General features: G+C 42.9%; 1 protein-coding gene across 5 annotated transcripts in view; it reads left to right on the top strand.

Annotated features, from left to right (window-relative positions):
* The window catches only part of IQCK (IQ motif containing K), a 210,225-nt gene that overhangs the window by 228 nt on the left and 184,694 nt on the right, over window positions 1-25,303 (top strand). For 4 of the 5 annotated variants that reach the window (XR_012161133.1, XM_073362280.1, XM_073362277.1 and 1 more), the window contains exons 2-4: window positions 2,645-2,700; window positions 5,229-5,367; window positions 14,689-14,786. Coding sequence is in view for 4 of the 5 variants with exons in the window: in XM_073362280.1 (XP_073218381.1) it covers window positions 2,645-2,700; window positions 5,229-5,367; window positions 14,689-14,786 (293 nt within the window). In the remaining variant the exon portion in view is untranslated. Of the gene's footprint in view, window positions 1-38; window positions 145-2,644; window positions 2,701-5,228; window positions 5,368-14,688; window positions 14,787-25,303 lie in introns of those variants that run through there. The other variant, XM_073362278.1, reaches the window with a different exon arrangement.

Here is a 25,303-nt window from a genome sequence, read left to right as displayed (position 1 = left end):
GACTCCGGCACTGGGGTAGGACTTGGGGGGGGGTTCCCCCTTTCAGAGCCCTCCAGGCCTCCCTCACTGAGATAGGGGTTGGGGGATGCTCCCCTTCAGAGCTGCTCCGAGCCTCCATCAGTGACCTAGGGATGCGGGTTCACTGTAAGTCAGTTTCTCTCCCTCTGGGGCTGGACGGTCTTGTCTGTCAATTTCAGTGAGGCTTTCCCTGTCTCACTCCTGGTTTTTTGCATTCAAATCCCTCTCCTGGGGAGAATCTGGTTCAGCAGGGTTGCAAAGAACTGGACATTGGGATGTTCCTTTGAAATATAAACATTAGACTGACCCAGCTCTGCAGACAAAACACTGCAACTGATTCAGAAGTCTAAAAGAAAGTACATTGTTCACAAATGCAGGACAAAAGGTTCAAATATATTTAATAAAATTTGTCTGTCGCTCTTGTGATTTAAATTGTCATCAGGTACTCCAGTTAGAAATATAGCCTTGTGTCATGTGCTGGTGAAGGTATCCAATTTATTACACCCTTAATGAAGTGATAATATCATTGCCTTTTGTGTGAGAGTAATCTGCTTCCCAATTGAATCCAGCCTTCTGGTTTATCTCAAGGGAATCAGTTTATTGCCTCATAAAAGCAGAGAGGCAATGATATTGCAAGTTTAATCAATACAAAATTAATAAGCCTTGTTTTCATTTTCACAAATAGAAGCCTTTGTCTTGGCCATTCCCCAGCATCTGCACTGGCAGCTGTTGCTACTAGGAATATTCAGGAAGTTGAGGAGCCCACACCACCAGTCATTTTATTGTACAGTAACTAAAGTTATCTATCTATTTGTTTATTTATTTAGTATTTATAGTGCCCTGCAGTGTGATAAGTGCTTTATATTAAATGGCCATTTTTAATCCTAGAATAAAATGTTACCTACCCTAACTTGACTGAATCAGTAGGTGCATACCATGGATGGAGGCCGTAATGCCAGTTAAGGCACATGACTATAAAAATGGTAGGTTGGGTAGTAGCAGGTATGTTTTGCATCTAAGGCCCTCATCCTGAATTGTGTAGTGTGAGGGAAGACTTTAGCTTCTTCCCATAATCACCTTCAAAGTTAGTGGGGCTCTGCAGGGACACCTAGTTCCTAAAGAATGCTGGATCAGGGTTGAAGTCTGTAATTCCATTTTGGGTTTCTGGTGATGTTGACTAACTACTTAGTTTTAATGTCAAAATACCACCCTGAGTCATGTATTTACAATTGTAATGTAAACTGAAGATATATTGCCAAATATTTTATTAAGATAATATTCTGTAAGATTTCAGTTTTGCTTCGCAGATCCATATATTCCTACTGTATGGATAAAATAAACTTGTGGAAAGATTTGAATGGTTCATGTGTAGAAATCCTGAAATTTGTCAGAACTTTCCAGTTAGAGAACCATTTAAATCCCTTACTGTTGTCCTTTATTCTCTATTTTTAAATTTAATTTCATTAAGAGCAAAATTTCTTCTTGGTGGATCTTAACTACACTCTCTTGTTCTCCATGTGGCAGATCCAAGACCAATGAAGTTAATTGAAGTATTCCAATTTATTTCAGTGGGAGATGGATCCAGCCCATACCTTTGCAAATCTGTCATTGATATCACTAGGAGATCTGTACATATAGTGAGAGCAGAAAACCTGAGTGGGTTTCTGCCTTTGATATGTATTAGGAACATTTTGCACTTGGGGTAGGTGGAACTGTTGTTCAATGGTCAGCACATATGGCCAGGATTCAGGACTCCTGGGTTCTGTTTTTTACTGATTCACTGAATAGTTTGCAAAGATCACATAACCACTCTGCACTTCCATTTTTTCCTTTATAAATTGTAGATGATAATAGTTAGCTACCTCACAGGAGTTTAATAGTTTACAGGGGGTCCCCGGTATATGTAGGGATTGTGTTCTTGAAAAGGGCAACAGATACTGAAACAATGGATACCAGTCAATTTTTCCCCATAAGAAATAATGGCCTTCCCTGCCTCTTCCTGCCCCCCCCACTCCCTCCCTGCCTGTTCCCACCCAGTTCCACCCCCTCCTCTGAGTGTACCCCATCCCTCCCAGCACCTCTTGAACGCTGGGGAAAGCACCCAAAGAAAAGCCACGCAAAAGGTGAAGCGACGGATATGCAGATTGGGACCGATGTGAATTGGAACACGTTCCCCTATTGATGAGCGACAGTTATGCGAAACGACTGATAAGGGGGAGACGTATAGCAGGGACCCCCTGTATAAAGAGCCTCATTTGAAAAGCACTATTGCATATAAGTGAAAAGGATTTTTAATTTCATGCAAGCATCCTCATTTTATTTAACAAACATTTTATAGTCTTAAACTACTATGCTAAATTGCTTACTTAGCACAAAAAGCCCATTTTCAAGAAAGACTTCCTGTATATCTGAAAATATTGGCCTTGATTCTCCAGGACAAGTGACTCAGAAGTTCTGTCTCATTTTAATAAATTAGATTTTGAGTTAAGTATTTGCTTATCATACATGGTTTATCATTTTTGCAAATGAAAGTAGCTTTTAATAACTAATATTTGTGTGTTTTCAGAAAAATAGTTATAAAGTCCTTTTGACATTTGGTGTGGTGCTGGGTTTTGTCTTCTTTTAGATTATGAAGCAGAGCAGCCTCCATTTCCATATAGTCCTGAATCAAAACAAGATTCTGTGAGTACAATTCAAGCAAAAAATCTGTACATGGTATGTCTGAAAAGGTGTATCTATTTCTAAAGGGGAAGATTAGGTATCAAAAATATCTCCAAATTCATTCGATGAATGTGTGACCATGTATTTCAAATTTCTCTTAAGTGTCAAATGCAATATTCTAGAAATCACTGCTGTTCTTTAAAGATATTTTGGTAAGGCTGCTATGCCTAAAATTAGATTACCAGCTGTGTTTTGGTTTGCACATTGTGCTGTCCCTCTGCTCTGCCTGTCTGCTTCCTTCTTATGAATAGGCAGGATATTGAAATACGCAAGCATCTTGTTCACTGGATTCCTGCATATTTTCATACTCTCCCTGATTGCAAGAATGAGGCAAGTAAGCAGAGTAGAAGACTGATGCTCTGTTTTCACACATGTGCCGTTGTTGCCTTACTCAAACTCTTGCTATTGCAAAGACACACAGGTCCTCACATTTATTGTTGGTATATCACCCTGGTGGTAAGTTTGGAATTTCATATACTTTGTGCTGAATCCCTCAGTTTGGGAAGCTGCTTTTTTTTTTTCCCCTTCCATATCTTTAAAAAAAAAAAAAATTACAAAAAGGTGAACCAGATTCAGGCCTACTACCATAGAACCTCAGGGTTACGAACACCTTGGGAATAGAAGTTATTCGTAAGTCTGCAATGTTTGTAACTCTGAACAAAGTGTTATGGTTGTTCTTTCAAAAGTTTACAACTGAACATTGACTTAATACAGCTTTGAAACTTTACTATGTAGAAGAAAAATGGTGCTTTTAACTGTCTTAATTTAAATGAAACAAGCACAGAAAGTTTTCTTAACTTATCCTCTTTTTTTAAACTTTCCCTTTCTTATTTTTGTAGTTTATGTTTAACACAGTACTGTACAATATTTGAGTTTTTTGTTGTTTCTGCTGCCTGATTGCTTACTTCCAGTTCCAAATGAGGTGTGTGGTTGAGCAGTCAGTTTGTAACTCTGGTGTTCGTAACTGAGGTTCTACTGCATAAGGTGGGCAACTTTGCCTAATCTGTATTTGGCTAGGTATTTTTATTGTAGGAAAACTTTGGGCCTGTTGACATCACGGGTGTTCATAAAACTTTTAAAAAAAAACTTTGAGCCCTTGTCTCAAAGAGAACTGCTTGAGCAGGGAGATAAATCATCACAGACTCAAATACAAAGCTTGTTGTGTAAAGCACCAAATTAGCCCTACAAAATGATCTAAAAAACAAAGTTTGATCAGCCTGTTTTGGATGCTTTCATTTAAAGTAAGCATCTCAAAGCTATTTTAGCCTACTACACATCAGTTAGCTTACAATATTAACATTTTATATGAATATTAACATATTATAACTCTGTGCTAAGCTGGCTAGGATATCCTGTTGCCCTAAGTGAAAATAACACCATTATAGTATATTAATTTATGTAAAAAGAATAGCAAATTCTGATGACTGTGTCATTAGTTTGGGAGTAATATATCTGTCGATTTCAGTTTCCCTGCAATTGAATCAAAACCATAGTGCAATGACATGCATTTATATGTTAATGAAGTTCTGTTAATTCCTTAATAGGATTTGTTTATGAACCTTGCGTGTATTAAAAAGAAGCCTGCTCATGTCTGTTTTATCGATACGCAACATATTAGATGTATTAGGGGCCTGATCCTACTAATATTTTGTTCAGTAGAGTAGGAGCATGTTCATAAAACCATCTGAGTTCAAATATGCAACAGTTTATTATGCCAAAATTATGACAGTGATGCAATAGTGCTGGTATGAGGTGTTTGCCTTCCTCTTTGTAAACATTAGGGATAGGTCATTGTCTGATAGAGTAATATTCTTGTCCACTATAACTGTATCTGTGTTTCTAGAAACACAGATCAAACTATGGGCCTTCAATCTTGTTAGTTTCACTATTTTTTCCAATTATGATTTTTCACAGGCTGTGTAACTGCAATTTTTTTCATGGGAGAAAAATTCAGGCTTGGGTTTGCATCAGCTTTGAATTTGGCTCTGTATTTTCTTTAAAAATACGCACATTTCAATCTTATTTTATTGCTTAAACAACAAAAAGAATTCCAGGATACAAAGGCAAGTAGTGTATGCAAGCAATTGAATGGAAAAAATGTTAGTATGAAAAATATTTCAATTTTAGTTTCCAAAGCGGTATTATATATTGACAGTGAGTAAAGCACATTTTTAAATTGTGAAAATCCCTTGACAGTGCCCTTCTTAAGACAACTGTCGTAGCCTTTCATATGCATAGCTTCCTATATTTGGATATTTTTAGTGCACTGGAGCCTAGATTTTTTTTTTCCCCTCAACAGAATTCTCTCTCTGTTTAAAGTATTCATAAAGATAGAAACTGTCCAGCCCAAATATGGAAATCAGTTAATATTTTATTTATTGTAAATTCCAAAACTTGTATTTCCTCTCACACTAAATTTATTTGAAATATATTTATGAAGGGGAACCAATCTGGATGAGATACTTGTCAAGTATGTTTATTTTTAACAGGTTTCTTTGGATACAGGAATTTTGCAGCCTTTACATACAAAGCAATTATACTCAGCTTTTACTGAATGTTCCGGTGCCCAAAAAATACCTTCCTTACCCACGCATGCACCACTTCCAGCAGCACCTAATCCAAAAACATGTAAGTAAGGGTCTGAAAGAATATATTTACTTTATAAGGAACAGAAAGGATGTAAATAAGGTCACGTGAGTACAGGCAACCTGTGCATGGTACAGAGGACAAGGTCTCTTGATACAGTGTATCAGAGTGGGCACAGAGCTATATATGGCTAATATTACTGACCACAGACAAAGACATGAAAAAGAATATCTGGATTTATATGAAAGGGGTGCTGCTGGGCCAAAAAATAATTTAGCATATATGCTGCCTTGCATACCACTTTGCATGTTCTAAGCAAGTTTCTGCACAAAAGATCTGAATTAAGACATGCCCCCACAGTATGTTGGGCTACCCTGACAAGCTATCCTACCTTTGAAAGAGTGCACATACTAGCATACTAGGGCACACCCTGCTGTGATTATTTAAAAGTATAAATTAAAAAATTCCACATGGTTTGTTATTTGAGATTCTCATGACTGGTCCCCAGTACTTCAAACAGATACCCCAGTTTGGGCCCATGTGTCCTTGCAGAGTCATATTGATACACTCTGCAGGCATTAGAAATCTATAACAATGCATTTGTTTGTAGGATTAAGGGTTTAATGTATAGTTGTACAAATCTGCTGAGGACAATTTTCCAACCCTGAATAGACTTTTTACTCAGCTGTTTATATTACAACTAGGGCTGTCACGCAGTTAATTTTATTTAGTCGTGCGATTAATTGCACTGTTAAACAATAATAGAATACCATTTATTTAAATAGTTTTGGATATTTTCAAATATATTGATTTCAATTACAACACAGACTACAAAGTGTGTAGTGCTCACTTTATATTTTTGATTACAAATATTTGCACTGTAAAAAACAAATGATAGTATTTTTCAGTTCACCTCATACAAGTACTGTAGTGCAATCTCTTTATCATGAAAGTTGAAGTTACAAATGTACAATTATGTACAAAAAATAACTGCATTCAAAAACAAAACAATGTAAAACTTTAGAGCCTACAAGTCCACTCAGTCCTACTTCTTGTTCAGCCAATCGCTCAGACGAACAAGTTTACATTTGTAGGAGATAATGCAGCCTGCTTCTTGTTTACAATATCACCTGAAAGTGAGAACAGGCATTCTCATGGCATTGTTGTAGCTGGCATTGCAAAATATTTATGCGCCAGATGCACTAAAGATTCATATGTCCCTTCATGCTTCAACCATCATTCCAGAGGACATGCATCCATGCTGATAAAGGGTTCTGCTTGATAACCAAAGCAATCCAAAGCAACGCAGACCGACACATGTTCATTTTCATCATTTGAATCAGATGCCATCAGCAGAAAGTTGATTTTCTTTTTTGGTGGTTCGGGTTCTGTAGTTTCCGCATCAGAATGTTGCTCTTTTAAGACTTCTGAAAGCATGCTCTACACTTCGTCCTTCTCAGCTGTTTGGATGGCACTTCAGATTTTTAAACCTTGTGTCTAGTGATGTAGCTATCTTTAGAAATCTCACATTGGTACCTTCTTTGCGTTTTATCAAATCTGCTGTGAAAGTGTTCTTAAAATAAAAGTGCTGGGTCATCATCCGAGACTGCTATAACATGAAATATATGGCAGAATGCAGGTAAAACAGAACAGGAGACATACAATTCTCCCCCAAGGAGTTCAGTCACAAATTTAATTAACGCGTTATTTTTTTAATGAGCATCATCAGCATGGAAGCCTGGCTGAAGCATGAAGGAACATACGAATGTTTAGCACATCTGGCAAGTAAATACTTTGCAATACTGGCTACAATAGTGTCATGAGAACTCCTGTTCTCACTTTCAGGTGACATTGTAAATAAGAAGCAGGCAGCATTATCTCTTGTAAATGTAAACAAATTTGTTTGTCTTAGTGATTTGGCTGAACAAAAAGTAGGACTGACTGGATTTGTAGGCTCTGAAGTTTTACATACTGTTTTTGAGTGCAGTTATGTAACAAAAACATCGACATTTGTAAGTTGCACTTTTACCATAAAGAGCTTGCACTACAGTACTTGTATGAGGTGAACTGAAAAATACTATTTCTTTTATCATTTTTACAGTGCAAATATTTGTAATAAAAAATAACACTATAAAGTGAGCACTCTCGACTTTGTATACTGTGTTAATTGAAATTAATATATTTGAAAATGTAGAAAAATATCCAAAAATATTTAATACATTTCAATTGGTATTCTATTGTTTAACAGTGCAATTAAAACTGTGATTAATTGAGATTAATTTTTTTGAGTTAACTACAATTAATCGACAGCTCTAATTACAACAGAAGAAAGGCAAGTATTTTTCCCTTCTAATCTTAAGGTCAAATTAGGTTCATTAAGATAACTATATAATTGAGTCTGAAAACTCCTTTCAAAATATAGTCCTTTGCCCATCTGTTTCCTTTCCATCTGTGATCAGACACTGAATCTCTCTTCTTCCATTTTTATCAGTCTGGTTTCAACTTTCTGAAATTCACATAGAACCTGTAACAATGTTTTCCTTTAGATGTTCTGCACTTTAGCCTTCATATTGTCTTTCAACCCATCACCTTTCTTCACCTCCTTTTCTATGTTTCTTCTCTTTCTTCTGTTCATTTTTTTCCATTGCTGACAGTGAGAAGCAGTAATATCATAGGCTTTTATATAGGTTGCCCTTCCAATTAGGAACATTTAGAAGAGATGTCTGAACTGGATTAAGGATGTGAAGCAATGAACAAAGCCTTTGCTAAAGATACACATTTCCAGGAGACTACCCTTTTAATAATTAATCTGTATTTGCCACATTAAGACAGGAATATTTACTGCAACAGCAGCTGAGACTCTTGACTGAGGACAGCACTTCAGCTGGTTATGGCACCTCCTCTGTCCCCTCCCCCCCCCCCCCCCAAAAAAGTTCCATGCTTGCTCCCTAGGATTTCTGAATCACTCTGATCTGATGACTAATAGAAATTGTTCCACACCTGATGTAAATTTATTTTATAATGTACAGTGCTCCATAATATTTCTTCTTAAGGTCTTCAGTACAGACAAATTTGAATCTTAAAAAGGGTTTACTCTTCTCAGTGATTTCAGTGTCTAGATTACGATTTTGAAAGAAGCAAAAGAGTTAAATGCCCAAATCTCATTGAAATTCAGTGTCATTTGGACACACAAAGCCTTAGATGCATTTAAAAATTCCAGCCTTTGGAATTTGGAATGTATTTGGTTCCATTTTGTGTCTAGTTTGTCCATAAAATATGCAGTCAATTAAGACTATTAACACCACCATGGCTAAACAAACAGGACGCACTTAAATTATTAAAATAATTATTACTATCAAACATGGCATGGGATAAGATTAAAACTTGTTTAGTTGTTATGTAGTTAATCAGGCGTTTTTGTGTGTGAAATTAGTTACATACATTGTACTGAAATGCTTCTTAGAAATGGCTGTCTTGTTTGATTTAATTTATCTAACTTTGAGATCATAAAAATCAGAATAAAAAGTGGGTCATATTCTACTCTTGGCTAAACCAGTGTAAATCTGGAGTAACTCCAATGAAGGTGATGGAATTACAGTGGTATAAATCCAGAGTAATCCAGGGCAGAAATTCACCTGGTTAAAACAAATGCCTGTGCTTTTATATACACTGGACCATGTAATCTGCAAGGTAATCATGTTGTCATTTTTGTCTTTTGAGTTAATTTTTTTCACCTTAAAGATTGAAGCTTGTATTTTAAAAAGTAGTTGTCATGGGCCTAACTCTGTGCTCATTGAAGTTAATGGCATCTTTACCATTGACTTCCCTGAGAGCAGAGTTATATCAACACTGAGCCCTGGTCTACACTAGAACTTTAGGTCGAATTTAGCAGCGTTAAATCGATGTAAACCTGCACCCGTCCACACGATGAAGCCCTTTATTTCGACTTAAAGGGCTCTTAAAATTGATTTCCTTACTCCACCCCGACAAGTGGATTAGCACTTAAATCGGCCTTGCCGGGTCGAATTTGGGGTACTGTGGACACAATTCGACGGTATTGGCCTCCGGGAGCTATCCCAGAGTGCTCCATTGTGACCACTCTGGACAGTGCTCTCAACTCAGATGCACTGGCCAGGTAGACAGGAAAAGAACCGCGAACTTTTGAATCTCATTTCCTGTTTGGCCAGCGTAGCAAGCTGCAGGTGACCATGCAGAGCTCATCAGCACAGGTGACCATGATGGAGTCCCAGAATCGCAAAAGAGCTCCAGCATGGACCGAACGGGAGGTACGGGATCTGATCGCTGTATAGGGAGAGGAATCCGTGCTATCAGAACTCCGTTCCAGTTTTCAGAATGCCAAAACCTTTGTCAAAATCTCCCAGGGCATAAAGGACAGAGGCCACAACAGGGACCCGAAGCAGTGCCGCGTGAAACTTAAGGAGCTGAGGCAAGCCTACCAGAAAACCAGAGAGGCGAACGGCCGCTCCGGGTCAGAGCCCCAAACATGCCGCTTCTATGATGAGCTGCATGCCATTTTAGGGGGTTCAGCCACCAGTACCCCAGCCGTGTTGTTTGACTCCTTCAATGGAGATGGAGGCAACACAGAAGCAGGTTTTGGGGATGAAAAAGATGATGATGATGATGAGGTTGTAGATAGCTCACAGCAAGAAAGCGGAGAAACCGGTTTTCCCGACAACCAGGAACTGTTTCTCACCCTGGACCTGGAGCCAGTACCCCCCGAACCCACCCAAGGCTGCTTCCTGGACCCAGCAGGTGGAGAAGGGACCTCCGGTGAGTGTACCTTTTAAAATACTATACATGGTTTAAAAGCAAGCATGTGAAAGGATTACTTTGCCCTGGCATTGGCGGCTCTCCTGGATGTACTCCCAAAGCCTTTGCAAAAGGTTTCTGGGGAGGGCAGCCTTATTGCGTCCTCCATGGTAGGACACTTTACCACTCCAGGCCAGTAACACGTACTCGGGAATCATTGTACAACAAAGCATTACAGTGTATGTTTGCTGGCGTTCAAACAACATCCGTTCTTTATCTCTCTGTGTTATCCTCAGGAGAGTGAGATATCATTCATGGTCACCTCATTGAAATAGGGTGCTTTTCTTAAGGGGACACTCAGAGGAGCCCGTTCCTGCTGGGCTGTTTACCTGTGGCTGAACAGAAATGTTCCCTGCTGTTAGCCACGGGGAAGGGGGAGGGTTGAGGGGGTAGCCACGCGGTAGGGGGAGGCAAAATGCGACCTTGTAACGAAAGCACATGTGCTATGTATGTAATGTTAACAGCAAGGTTTACCCTGAAAGAGTGTAGCCACTGTTTTATAAAATGCATCTTTTTAAATACCACTGTCCCTTTTTTTTTCTCCACCAGCTGCATGTGTTTCAATGATCACAGGATCTTCTCCTTCCAGAGGCTAGTGAAGATTAGAAAGAAAAAAAAACGCACTCGTGATGAAATGTTCTCTGAACTCATGCTGTCCTCCCACACTGAGAGAGCACAGACGAATGCGTGAAGGCAAATAATGTCAGAGTGCAGGAAAGCACAAAATGACCGGGAGGAGAGGTGGCGGGCTGAAGAGAGTAAGTGGCGGGCTGAAGAGAGTAAGTGGCGGGCTGAAGAGAGTAAGTGGCGGCAGCGTGATGAGAGGAGGCAGGATTCAATGCTGAGGCTGCTGGAGGACCAAACCAGTATGCTCCAGTGTATGGTTGAGCTGCAGCAAAGGTAGTTGGAGCACAGACTGCCACTACAGCCCCTGTGTAACCAACCGCCCTCCTCCCCAAGTTCCATAGCCTCCACACCCAGACGCCCAAGAACGCGGTGGGGGGGCCACCGGCCAATCAGCCACTTTGCCACAGAGGATTGCCCAAAAAAAAGAAGCCTGGCATTCAATAAATTTTAAAGTTGTAAACTTTTAAAGTGCTGTGTGGCATTTTCCTTCCGTCTTCCACCACCCCTCCTGGGCTACCTTGGTAGTCATCCCCCTATTTGTGTGATGAATGAATAAAGAATGCATGAATGTGAAGCAACAATGACTTTATTGCCTCTGCAAGCAATGATTAAAGGGAGGAGGGAAGGTGGTTAGCTTGCAGGGAAGTAGAGTGAACCAAGGGGCGGGGGGTTTCATCAAGGAGAAACAAAGAGAACTTTCACACCGTAGCCTAGCCAGTCATGAAACTGGTTTTCAAAGCTTCTCTGATGCATACCACGCCCTCCTGTGCTCTTCTAACCGCCCTGGTGTCTGGCTGCGCGTAACCAGCAGCCAGGCGATTTGCCTCAACCTCCCACCCTGCCATAAACGTCTCCCCCCTACTCTCACAGATATTGTGCAGCACACAGCAAGCAGTAATAACAGTGGGAATATTGGTTTCGCTGAGGTCTAAGCGAGTCAGTAAACTGCGCCAGCGCGCCTTTAAACATCCAAATGCACATTCTACCACCATTCTGCACTTGCTCAGCCTGTAGTTGAACAGCTCCTGACTACTGTCCAGGCTGCCTGTGTACGGCTTCATGAGCCATGGCATTAAGGGGTAGGCGGGGTCCCCAAGGATACATATAGGCATTTCAACGTCCCCAACAGTTATTTTCTGGTCTGGGAATAAAGTACCTTCCTGCAGCTTTTGAAACAGACCAGAGTTCCTGAAGATGCGAGCGTCATGTACCTTTCCCGGCCATCCCATGTTGATGTTGGTGAAACGTCCCTTGTGATCCACCAGAGCTTGCAGCACTATTGAAAAGTACCCCTTGCGGTTTATGTACTCTCCGGCTTGGTGCTCCGGTGCCAAGATAGGGATATGGGTTCCGTCTATGGCCCCACCACAGTTAGGGAATCCCATTGCAGCAAAGCCATCTACTATGATCTGCACATTTCCCAGGGTCAGTACCCTTGATATCAGCAGATCTTTGATTGCGTGGGCTACTTGCATCACAGCAGCCTCAACAGTAGATTTGCCCACTCCAAATTGATTCCCAACTGACCGGTAGCTGTCTGGCGTTGCAAGCTTCCACAGGGCTATCGCCACTCGCTTGTCAGCTGTGAGGGCTGCTCTCATCTTGGTATTCATGCGCTTCAGGGCAGGGGAAAGCAAGTCACAAAGTTCCATGAAAGTGCCCTTACGCATGCGAAAGTTTCGCAGCCACTGGGAATTGTCCCAGACCTGCAACACTATGTGGTCCCACCAGTCTGTGCTTGTTTCCCGAGCCCAGAATCTGTGTTCCACAGCATGAACCTGCCCCATTAGCACCATGATGCATGCATTGGCAGGGCCCATGCTTTCAGAGAAATCTGTGTCCATGTCCTGATCACTCACGTGACCACGCTGACGTCGCCTCCTCACCTGGTATTGCTTTGCCAGGTTCTGGTGCTGCATATACTCCAGGATAATGCGTGTGGTGTTTAATGTGCTCCTAATTGCCAAAGTGAGCTGAGCGGCCTCCATGCTTGCCTTGGTATGGCGTCCGCACAGAAAAAAGGTGCGGAACGATTGTCTGCCGTTGCTCTGACGGAGGGAGGGGCAACTGACGACATGGCTTACAGGGTTGGCTTCAGGGAGCTAAAATCAACAAAGGGGGTGGCTTTACATCAAGGAGTATTTCAGGCAGGACTTCATGGAGGGTTCCAATAAGAAATGGTTCACCTAAGTTATTGTTCTTATTGGAACAATGAGGTTAGTCTGGCCTCTGATTGATACATGGCTAGATTTACCTCGCTGCACCTTCTCTGTGAGTGACTGCAGTGTGACCTAGAGGAATGAGTCCCCTAGACGGGGGAGGAGGGGAAAGCAAATGAGTACAAAACAAATCTGGTCTATTTCTTGTTTTGATCCACTCCATCTATCTTTTACATCTTTGGCTAGCAGCAAACGGTGCAGAAGGACTGCAAGCCATCCACATCTCATGGCTGCTCGGCAGAAGACGGTGCAATATGACTGCTATCCATCCCCATCTCTTGCCTGCCCGGCAGAAGATGGTACAGTATGACTGCTAGCAATCCATATCGCCTGCCTGCTCACCATAAGACGGTTCAATAGGACTGACTGCAGGACTAAAGAGAATGACCTGGTCAAGTCACTCCAAACTTAGTCCCTGCGGCCAGGAGCACCTTGGACATGACGATGACGGCTACCAGTCATATTGCACCGTCTGCTGCCAGAAGGCACTGGGTTGCTGCTACTGTGTAGCAATGCAGTACCATGTCTGCCAGCACCCAGGAGACATACTGTGACGGTTACCTGAGCGGGCTCCATCCTTGCCGTGGTATGGTGTCTGCACAGGTAACTCAGGAAAAAAGGCGCGAAACGATTGTCTGCCCTTGCTTTCACGGAGGGAGGGAGGGAACGGGGGCCTGATGATATGTACCCAGAACCATCCGTAACAATGTTTTAGCCCCATCAGGCATTGGGATCTCAACCCAGAATTCCAATGGGCAGCGGAGACTGCGGGAATTGTGGGATAGCTACCCACAGTGCAACACTCCGGAAGTCGACGCTCGCCTCGGTAGTGTGGAAGCACTCCACCGAGTTAATGCACTTAATGCACTTAGAGCATTTTCTGTGGGGGGACACACACTCGAATATATAAAACCGATTTCTAAAAAAACGACTTCTATAAATTCGACCTGATTTCGTAGTGAAGACATACTCTGAGTGCTTTTGAAAATTTCACTCTTAAAATTCTCTCCTATATTTAAACATGCACATGTTTTCTGTTTCAAGGAGCGCAGCCATGAACTGGCTTTGTTGTCTAAGGCTAAGTGTTATAATCTACCAAACTGGAAATCAAAGTCCAAATCCCAATTTAGTCTCTCGCTTCTTAGGCCGCAGGACTGGCAATCTAGGTGAGAGGCAAAACATCAGAACACCTAGCAGTTAGGCCTGCTGGCAGATCAGGAGCCACATTGATGGGGCTCTGATCGCAATTCTGTTTGTTTTTCTTGTTCCTGGAGGGGTTTATTCATGATGACAAAGCCTGTGAAAAGGATGTGGGTAACAGAGAGAAGTCTGTGTGCCACAAAGTGAAGATTTGACCTGGCCCTCGTCCTGATGCCTAGGAGTTGAATTTTGTGACTGACTACGTTACTCCAATTTCTAAGGGAAAGCAAACCAATAATGGGTGGATATCCTTCATGGGGAGGGGAGGAGAAAGTACCCAGTTTGAAATTTATTCAAGTTGATGTATTCTTTGTGACTTAAAAGGAGTGAAATCTGTGACTATCTAAATTGAAAGAATCTGTGTTTTAGAACAAGCTGAGATGATACCGATTAAAATTAAGGCTATTTGATTTATTTCAGATGAATGTTCTTCTTTCTCCAGACTAAATTCAATCTGTTAATGAAAAAAATATATTGTTTTGTCCAGGTTCTCCTCGAGAATACTTGGAATATTACATATTTCCAGTACTTTTGCCGGGAATGGCTGAACTTCTGCATCAAGCAAAGAAGGAAAAGTGTTTTGAGGTCAGTTCTTAGTTTTCAAGATGCTGTTTTAGAATTCTAAAGTTTTTTAATCCACTATCTACATTTCATTATTTTGTCTTTTACAGACAGACTGTAATAAAATAAAATAATGTATTATATGTCATTTTTAAACTCAGTTAGTTTTGAGTAGTGTATTTCATAAATCCGATCAATATGACAAGCCCTACGTTATGCCTTTTTACATAAAACCCTTTCTGAAATTTTCGATTGTATCTAGCCCAGCTAGCTATCAAGCTTCAGGGGGAGGGGTCACCTTTCTAATTAACACCAAGGAGCACTCAGTTGAAGAAAGAGAGGAGATTATAGACGAGAGCAGCTGCAGGAATTTAAATTTAATCTACTACAATAGTTATGAAAATTCAACACACTGCTCGATCATTGTAACTGTCTGTTGGAATATTGTCTTGATCTTTTTTTTTGTATGTTGGCCTTTTGAAGTTTTGTGAAAAAATGCTACTTATAATGTATACTATACAATAAATTGGTTAGTCTCTAAGGTGCCACAAGTACTCCTTTTCTTTTTGCGAATACAGACTAACACGGCTGTTCCTCTGAAACCTATACAATTTAAGTATTTGGTTTCTCACAGCAATCTTATAAAGACTGGGCATTGTGGCAAGATTTGCCACACACAGTTTTATAAATGCTTCCATACATTTTTGTAAAATTGTTGTTCTTCATTCAAGTCAATTTAGTTATAGCAATTCAAATTCTGCCTTTAGTTACACCCTAAAAGTAATATTTGCTAAGTTTTTCTGTCTGATTAACTGTTAATGTGTCTTTCATCAAACTTTTTCTTCCTTACGTGTAACTGATTTGTCTGATTTATGCACACAAGTTCAAAGGTGGCAAAATCATATAAAAATACATTAAGATTTTCTGTTGAAAGATGCATACCAAATATGTTAAATCAGTGTTTCTCAACTGGGGGTTATGGGATGGAATAAGGGGGGGGGGCAGCAAGCAGAGCCAGTGTTAGGTGGTAGGAAGCAGAGCAGTTGCCTGCAGCCCCATGCCACACAGGGCTTGCAATGCTAATGTACATGAAGCCTTGAACCTGGAGCCCCAAGGGATCACAATTTTTTCTAGTGGGGGCGGAGGTCATGATATTTTTTTAAGTCCAGAGAGGGTAGCCAGCACAAAAAGGCTGAGAAGCACTGTTTTAAATTAATAATCTGGAAACAAACCAGGGGAGTGTTAAATATTCAGACCCTAGATAGCAAAGCATGCAGTTCAGACTGTTTTGCTATCCAAGCTACTGACACAGACTTCGTATTAAATATATATATGTGCCAGATAACAGACACAGTGGAATAGCTTTAAAAATGTTTGGCATGCAATTACATATGTAGAATTAACCATTGACATATGTACACTTTTGATACAGCCAAAAATACATTACTCCTACCACACTTGGCTGCCCCTCCTAAATTTGTCTTCCATGTTCAGATCTTGTTCTTCCTTGTAAATAGCTTGCTTCAGTTTTCACGTAAACTTCACAAGGTTTGAGCGTAGTTCTACAATCATTATTTTTTTATAAGTGAGCAGGTTTATATCACCTGTGATTGACGCTGTTGATGGAAGTGGAAAGTTGTTTTACTGCATGTCAAAATACTTTGTGAGCACTATACATTCATGCCATGATATTTATAGTGTTTAGCTTAGCAATCTATTGATATGTACAATATTCATCGCATCATATACGAAGCCGAGGTTTTTTTACGGAAAGGCAATCGAGAGCAGACCACCTCATAATGTGAAAGAATTAAATATTTTTAGACCACTTGAGCAGTTAATTTTCACAGTTGCGTAGCGAAGGTTTGGGATTTGGGAGGAGGGGTTGGTTGGTTGGGTTGGCTTTTTTTTTTGTTGAGACCTGTTGGAAAGATTCAGTGTTGAATGGTCCTCCAATCCATATTTCCACTAATGAATTTTAGTATGAGGGCAGCAGACTGTAACAGAAAGTGTAGGAATACTAGCAGTTTTAAAATCCACTAATGCTTTTTCTTAACAATTTATGCTACTCTATTAAAATGTGGTTAAATACAGTTTAAAGACATTGTTAATATAACAGTAGGAGCAAATAGAAGTCACATATAGATTAGTATAAGCACTGAGAGAATCCCACACTATAACAAAGATACAGTTATTATGAGGTATGTAATAATGAGCTCCTTTGAGTAAATATAAAATTCATCCCAATGATTAAATATGTGCTTTTTAATAACAAGCAAAATAAAGTATCCATGTGCATTGTAGTGGGGTGGCTGCCCCACTCCTATACTAGATGGGGCTTCAGCAGGCCAGAGAGGCTGTGCAGGTGGGCGGCCAATCAGAGAAGGCCTGCTAGGGAGCCAATCAGAGGCTGAGTAAGAGACAGCCAATCAGGGCCAGGCTCAGCCATATATAAAACCTGCCCAGGAAGGGCACAGTCACCCCCCCCCCTGGCCTTCAGAGAGTGAAGGTCTGTCTCCTGTGCAAGGGGGCTAGCACCAGGGACAGCGCAGGCAAGGGGAGCAGAAGGAACTCCAGCCCGGTATCTGCCAGGCTGCAGGCCCAGAGGGAAGGGCCAGGCCGGTGCAAAGGGGATGACGAGGAAGCGACCCGGGGAGAGAAGGAGGGCAGGAAGGCTGCCGCCAAAGGGTCCCTGGGTCGGGACCCAGAGTAGAGGGTGGGCCTGGGTCCCCCCGTTCCCCTTTGCACATACACCCAGCCGTTGGATGTGGCGATAGTGGACTGCACCTGACCCCTGGCAAAAGGGGTTAGACTTTGGGGTGTGGTTGGCCGCTGTGGCTGGGCGATGTGAAAGACTGCTGATAAACCCTCTCCCCCAACCCCCCACAGTAAGGGGGTGAACGAGGACTAGGGGGCACTGCCAGAGGGCAGTGTCTTGAAGAGGACGCTGCAAGAAGGGAGCAACACGGGTCCAGGCGCTAAGAGAGGGCGAGAGACGGATGGGACACCACCAGTGGAGGGTGCTCCACACTGGACTAAGCTAATTCCCTGACGAGTCAGCAGGAGGCCCTGCGGGGGTGAGTCCCAGCCCCATCACATGCATAAAGTTGGTTTATGTTTGTATAGGAACGTTTTCAAGAAAGCAACAAAAAATACAAATACAAACTGTAAACTGTATTTGTCTGTAGTGCACCTTTTTACTTGCTACATTAGGAGTTGTTTTAGTTTTTTGTTTTGCTTTCTTTCTCATGAAAATTAGCACACTATCAAAAATAAACTAGGTCATTTTGGTTGTAAAAGGGAGTAATGTCATGTTGGTCGGGAGGGAAATGTAGGAAAGCATGGGTGTGTCATATGACAGTTGTCCTCTGGGACATCATTTTTTTGCTCTTTTGGAATAATGTTAGCAAAACAATAGCTCTTGGTAACCATATGCATGAATACTAGTGTTACTTTCCATTGCTGACCAAGTGCTTAATACTTAGATTGGAAAATAGACTGTCCAACTTGAATGCATGAATTCTAACTGAACCTTGCCTACTTCAGCATTCACATAACCAAAGCATTATTCTTTGTTAATTACAAACAAAGTCTACTGCCTAACTTGCATAAAAATGTTTTAGATGATAACTAGAACCCCTTTCTAATATTCAGAGAGCTATGCAATCATTTTCTTGAAACAAATTCAGTGCTTTACTTCTACTTCACCTTTATTACGTAGATCCCCTTGTGGATTTTTATACATTTGTGGTATTGTGATTTAAGTATAACATGCACAAGTTGAATGAAATTATTCTTGATATAACAATTAAGAACCAAATTTTCAGCATTTCACAAATGTGCCTGAAAAATATGCAGCTACAACTATTTAAATTGACATTTAAATTGTAAATTGACATTCTTGCTTATAGTAACTCACCTTTGTATATGCAGTGAGGTCTTGTGTGTGTGACCAAACATGAGGCCCACTGAAAATGTGGTTACAATTCACTTGTTATCACAATGTACAGTAATTGTCTGGCTATGCTGGAAAAAGGACGGGGAGCTACTGGATGTGGTTTAATTAGGCTGAAACTTTATTCCTAAAAGTCTGGGGATACTCAGCAGATAAAATTGTACAGGACAGGTAATTACATAATCATTTACAAATACCCCAGGGACTGCTGTGAGCCCTCCTGCTTTTCCATCCTGGTCCCCAGCCAATGCACTGCTGGGACCTCACTATTCCCCAAATGATGTTCAAGGAGGATTACAAAGGGGTGGGGATTGACTCCCTGCCGTATCAGTCACAGAAGCCCTAAACCCACCCTGTTTCCTCTTCTTTAAAGAATACCTCTAAATCTTTTCCACATCCATTTTATCTGATCACCGTAGCTACTCCCAATGGAGTACCTGCACATCTGCCATAAGGAGACACCAGCATTTAGCTTGGCTGTCTTCTCCCCCTCTCCCTCCCCCTGCCCCATACCCAGATGGGTTCCCAGACATCTGGTGCTCTCTTTAACATTGGCCAAAAATGTATATGCTCCCAAGTCAGATAGGTGGACCCCATTCTGCCTGAATAACTCTGATGCCCTGTATGCTATGTCCAGATGAAAAATTAGCAACCCCCCTAGGCTACTTGTGAATTTAGCCACCTGCCTGTTCACATATATCCTAGCCTTCTGGACCCATGGGACCTTCACTGTTCTCTACCACACCCTTCATAGCAACATGCCTGACCACATAATTTTTACTCAGGGGGAAAAAGTTCCAGGATCTGCCCCAAGTCCCTCTTAGCTCTGACCATTAAATCTACCGTTATACACATTCCCAAACCATTTCCCCTAAGATGAAGCACAATCATATCTGATGTCTGCTCCCGGGCCACCATGGTGTACAGAACGGGCATCAGCTGGTCCCATAACATGTCCCTCATGCCATGCCAGCTCAGGACTGCTTCACCCCCAAGCACTCCCGGGTTTACAATGGCTCCAGTGGCTCCATGGAGCCAGGCCCATGCTCAGAAGGGGCCCTGGCCTGCTCCACTTGCATTGCGCCCTGAGACCCCTCTGGCTTCCCTCACCCACCACTTGCTCCTCGTGGCCTGCCCGTCTGCTGCGTCCTCGGCACCACCCCCTGCTCCTCTCTGCCCCGTGGCCGAACCCCAGTGCACCTCCGGCTCCGGGCAGTCTTTGCTTCCCACCACCTGTGGAGCCCCACCTGTCTCCCCAGAGCTGAGCTGCCTGGGAATGGTGCAGAAGCCTGGCCCATCTCAGCTGGGGGGGAAGGGAACAGTGCAGGGAGCTTGCCTGGGTCTTGAGGGAGCCCAGCCGGGGCAGTCCCTGGCCTGGCTGATCGCACCACTCCTGAGGGACCAGAGCGATTCCCCGGCCTGGCACCAGCTCTGGCTGCACTGCCGGTTCAGCCTGGCAGACACAGTTGCCTCCCAAAAAGGCCAGTGAGTGCAGATGGGAGGCAGGGTGTGGCGGAGTGGGTTTATTGCGGGGGCACTGGGCATAGGGAGTCAGGAGGATGTTGGGTGGGGGGGCTTTGTGGCACAGCATGGGCCTGCCCCACATGGGGAAGGGGCATGCTGGCAGCACAGGGCTGGCAGGCCACTGTGTGTGTCTGGCAACTTCCAGTTTGCAAATAGTGTCCTTGCACTGGGCTAGGCAGAGCTAGGCGGCCCCTGCTATGCCAGGCCCCATTGCCCCTGTCTGGCTCCTCTCTCTGGGGACTGACCTCCCCACCCCATGCTCCATCGCCTCCATGAGGGCCCACAAATAAGTTTGGCACTGGACCCACAAAAGGTTAATCCAGCCCTGCCCCCAAGGACCAGCTGTGAATCTCCAGGCAACCTGGAAGTCCACCTATGTGCCCAGTAAACAATACTATGCCACAGATCCACGTGGTCTGCTGGCCCATCTGCAAGTGCAAACAAAAAGGAAAATTAACACTGATTCCCTACCACCAGTGGAGGTCTCATATACATATGGTATGCTTCAGACTGCCAATGCTGAATTGCCCCATTCCCCAGAACGAGCTGGGCTGCTGCTGTTGCTGCCCCAATCCTGACTGAGTGGGAACCAAATTCATGTGCTGGAAATCACAGCCCCTCATCAGTCCCTGTCTTAAAACTGTAACAAACTGGTATGCTGTGTGGGGACTCTCATTACTGTGAATAAAGAGAGTCCTATCCCTCCCTGGTCTTATTGCCATGTGTGCCCTCACAGCACCCACAGGGCAGATCCCAGGCTTGCCCCCTTTCTGGGAAATAATGAACTCTCTCATACCTCCTTGATCCATCTTTGACCTCCTCAAGGTTAATATCACATCTCCGAATGTATATCCATCAATTCCAAATCCCTTCCAGAAGTATCCCTGCAGGACTCAGGCACTAGCTTGCTGATCCTAAAAGATCCAAAAAAACCCCGAAAGCACTACCAGGAATGCAGCACTGAACAAGGCCACCTCTTGTCCACAATGACATATGGAATCCACACCACATCCCTGAACATATTAACAGTGCTTGGACAACGTGGATCCTTCCAAGGGCTGGTGCTTCGAGACCGCCCCGCTAGAAACCTCTGGACTAAAAACCTGCTACGAAGGATCTGGGTCACCATTCAGCCTACTGACAAACATAAGGCCCAATAGGTGAGTGGAGATGTTTCATGATTTAATTGCCAGGTTGGTAACAACACGATGTACTGTAGCACCAGGTCCTCTATAAATGGTCATATTGTTGGCCAGCCCTCTAACTCCTGAAATTGCACAAAATCATTACAATGTTTCTCATAGCTCCAAAATGTTCATGGAGCTACCGATCTCTGTGCTACTCTGAAAGCCATCATATTCCAAGGTTCCCCAGTGGCATCCATTTGGGTTCCTTGCTGGCTCTAGTTCCAGCTTCTGAAATCTGTCCATCTGAAAATGAGACAATGCATCTGCTACATCTTTATCAACCCCGGCCCATGTTTGGAAAAGAAAGATGTTAAAGCTTAAACGTTGTACAACAATAGCTCTCACCAGCCTCATAACTCTGTGTGATCTAGAGGACTGGTGATTGATAACGTGTACCACCACCTTGCTGTCACACGGGAAACACATCCTTTTATTAGCAAGCTCCATTCCCCAAATGATCACTGCATCAAAATTGGAAAAAGTTCCAGGAACGTTATATCCTGCAATATCCCTTTTGGAATCCAGGTGGAGGGCCATTTCTAAAATACATCAAAACCTGTACTTCCTGAAGCATCTGAGTGGATCTTTAAATCAGCCTTGAGTATCCAGTCCTATCTCTAGAATTACACGCCATTAAAATGGCTCAGAAACTTTCTCCATACCCCCCAAATCCTCCTTCATTTCTTTAGTTACCCTTATAATATGGTGAGGTCTAGATATGCCTGCAGTGGGATCTGCAAGCTGGAAACCAAATGCCCGCCCCCGGGCTACCACTCAGCAAGCAAAGTTAAGATGCCCAATAATAAATTTGCAGCTCATAGGGGTGTAACTTTCTTGGCCACTCTAGCCCTGCTAATTAAGCCCAATACTTCCTGAAGCTTATCCTGAAGGAGTCAGAATATACCCGCCAGTGTATCTTGCTCTGTGTCCCCAGATAGCTCAACATAGTAGAAAGTCTCTCCATTTTATCCTCCACCAGTTGTACCCTCATTTTTTTAGACAGAGCCTGAAAGGCATCCATCAGGCTTACACACTTATCTGAATTCACCTTGCCCATGAACAAAACATTATCTAAATAATGCACTACCTGCTGCAAACCAGCTTCCTGCACCACTGCCCAATGTAGCATTGTACTAAATTTCTCAAATGCAGAACAGAATATTGCACGTCCCACAGACGTAGCTTTATCAAAATAAAACGCGTCTTCGAAAGAGAAACCCAAAACGTTAATGTCAGAAGGATGCACTGGCAGCCGTCAAAAAGCAGACTTGAGATCACTCTTGGCCATTACCGTCCCTGGGCTACAAGCCCTACTCATGTTCACAGCCTCATCAGTGGAGGAACAGTGAACAAGGATGGGTCTAGTCCATCATTAACTGAGCTACTCCGTGAGTATGACAGGTGGAGAATTAAGCAATACTTTCCCAGAGCCTTTTTAGGAATCAAGCCTAGGGGAGAAACCTGCAAGTTCTATATAGGTAGGTGTTTAAATGTCCTGCTACCCTCTTCTTCTTCAATTTCAGGAGTAATCTTTTTCTTTATAATATGACCCCTTTCCACTAAGGACTAGTTTTTGGACATTACATGACTTCTTTCCCCTCTAAATCCTGAAGTAAACACATCCCACAAATATGCCCCAGCTGTCTTGTTAGGGAAATCCCAAAGGAGAACCCTTAACACCTCAAGCTTCACAAGAGATAGTGCCCTTGTCCAGCCCCCATTTTCAGCTTACCCCCCCACCTGTTGTTGCACCTTGGCTCTCAAATCTTGCACCCAAGGGTCTGCAGGTGGCACCTGACTTAGCCCCCATTTTGTTTCCATACTGTGGCCTTCCCTGACTGCTGTGGCAGTTGTGGGCTGCATGGGCCCCAAAGTACATTTTGCAAGCATGCCTAAATTTGCAGATGCTCCGAAAACATCCACTTTCATTAAATGCCTAGCAAATGTCATTACGAGCCTTGGGCATCCAGTGGACTTGTTATGGAACAAACAGGCCACTGTCAGTGTGAAAATCAGGCCCACATGGTGTCATCCTCTTTAACCACAGCATATGTTGCAGTGCGTCCCACTGAATCCCTGTTTGTGTTGCAGCCCTCAGTCTAAACTGTTCGTCATAGTTAAACCAAGCCATGCTCCTAAACATATTCTATGCCCACCTGATTATATTCATATATTTGAATAATACTGGGCTTCTGTCTGGGTAAGCCTCTGCAATAATGCCTGCATATATTAAGAAGGTGGCTTCCCCAATTTTCCTATGTTCTAGCCATTCTTGGCCATGTCATGGCCCTGCTTGCTCTGCCCTGGCTTACTGTGTCAGCACCTCCCTGTGCAACAATGATAATGTGTTTATATATTCAGCTCTCAAAATGTTATCTTTAGTAGTACCAAGCAGGTGAACTCCTATTGGGTGAGCCACCCCAGCATAACCGTACTCACAGCTGACCATTGGGGCACTCTTAGTGCCCTATTGCCCGCAGTCAGCAGTTCTGTCTCACAAATTCACATTCCCTGTCAGTGGGTGAGTTGTAGGGTGCTCAACAACCTCCGTCTCCCTGCTAAGGGTTTCCACCCGTTGGTGAGGGTCCTGCCCTGCCTGACTATTGTCTGTCCCCCAAAGTCGAGCCCATGTTGGGTGTCCAGTACTGTCACATCCAGACCCCCTCCCCCACCCATGGAAGCTCCCAGCTGCTGCAATAACTGAAGGTTAGCTTGTTACAGTTGTGTAATGCCATTAGTCTCTGTAGATGGTGTGTATAACTCAGACATTCCCGACACAATTCCTAGGACATCAGCTCCCTCCCATAACCTACTGGCTTGTTCTGTTACCCCACTAGTTTTGATGTCTCCTGCCCTCTAGGGAGAGGGGGGAAGTGACCACCTTCCCCTTCCCCATTTAGGTCCTCCATGTGGAGAATTGTGCAAGTTCCCTGAATCCCCAGTGAGGTCCCTGCTACTGTTACACATTGCTGCATTGGAGGGAAGGGAATCACTTTCACACTCTGCTCCTGCAACCTCCTTCTGGGGTTGATTACACTCACCCCTGCCAGCCACGTTGCTCCCCTGTCCTGCAATCAGTTTGTTCAAATGTCCTGGCTCTGGGCGACCCTCTAGACACTGTAAGCCTTGTAGTGCAATCTGTTGTCAAGAGTCAAGGAGAATGAGGATGGAGTGCTGGTTCTCAGCTTTGGTTAAGACAAGGTTATTAGAAAGTTTGGCAAGAGTGGTTTGACAAAGTGGAGTGCAAGGGGTGAAGGCAGCACTAGAGAGAGTCTAGGATGGAACTGAAGGAGAACTCCAGACAGAGATTATAAACCGTTCGTTCAATGGGTTTAGAGACAGCAAGGAGATGGGGTAGTAGCTGGAGGGGCAAGTGGGGTCAAGGATGATTTTTTTTTTTTTAAGTGGAAGAGACTAACACATGCTTGTATTGTAAGGGGAAAGAGCCAGAGGATAGTGAAAGGTGAAGGAGAAGGGTAAGGGAAGGATGAGGATTGGTTTGAGAGAGATCAGGATATGGGATGGAAGGGGATCACTGGGGCAAGTGGTGGCATTAGAGGAAAGTAAATGAGAAACTTCTGCATCGGTGACAAGGGAGGAGAGAGTTGTAGGGCAGAAAGGGGGAAGGAGAAAGGGAAAGTCATGTTGTATTTTGTCAGTTTTCTCTTGAAAGAAATTGGCGAGATCCAGTGCAGAGAGAGAAGTAGATACAGGAGTTTAAAATTGGCTGTTGCACTATAAAGTCCAAATAAATAATAAGAAATTCAACAGCGTTAGTATTAAGAATAACCAACTGCTGTCTGTAGTCTTAGACTTCAAGCTGATATGAATATAAAAATAGGGTGCAAAAAACTACATTTTTAGATTAGAGATGA

This window comes from Lepidochelys kempii, chromosome 10 (assembly GCF_965140265.1).
Source record: "Lepidochelys kempii isolate rLepKem1 chromosome 10, rLepKem1.hap2, whole genome shotgun sequence".
Taxonomy (NCBI): domain Eukaryota; kingdom Metazoa; phylum Chordata; order Testudines; family Cheloniidae; genus Lepidochelys; species Lepidochelys kempii.
Note: the sequence above shows the minus strand (reverse complement) of the source record. Positions and strands in the feature narration are given on the sequence as shown.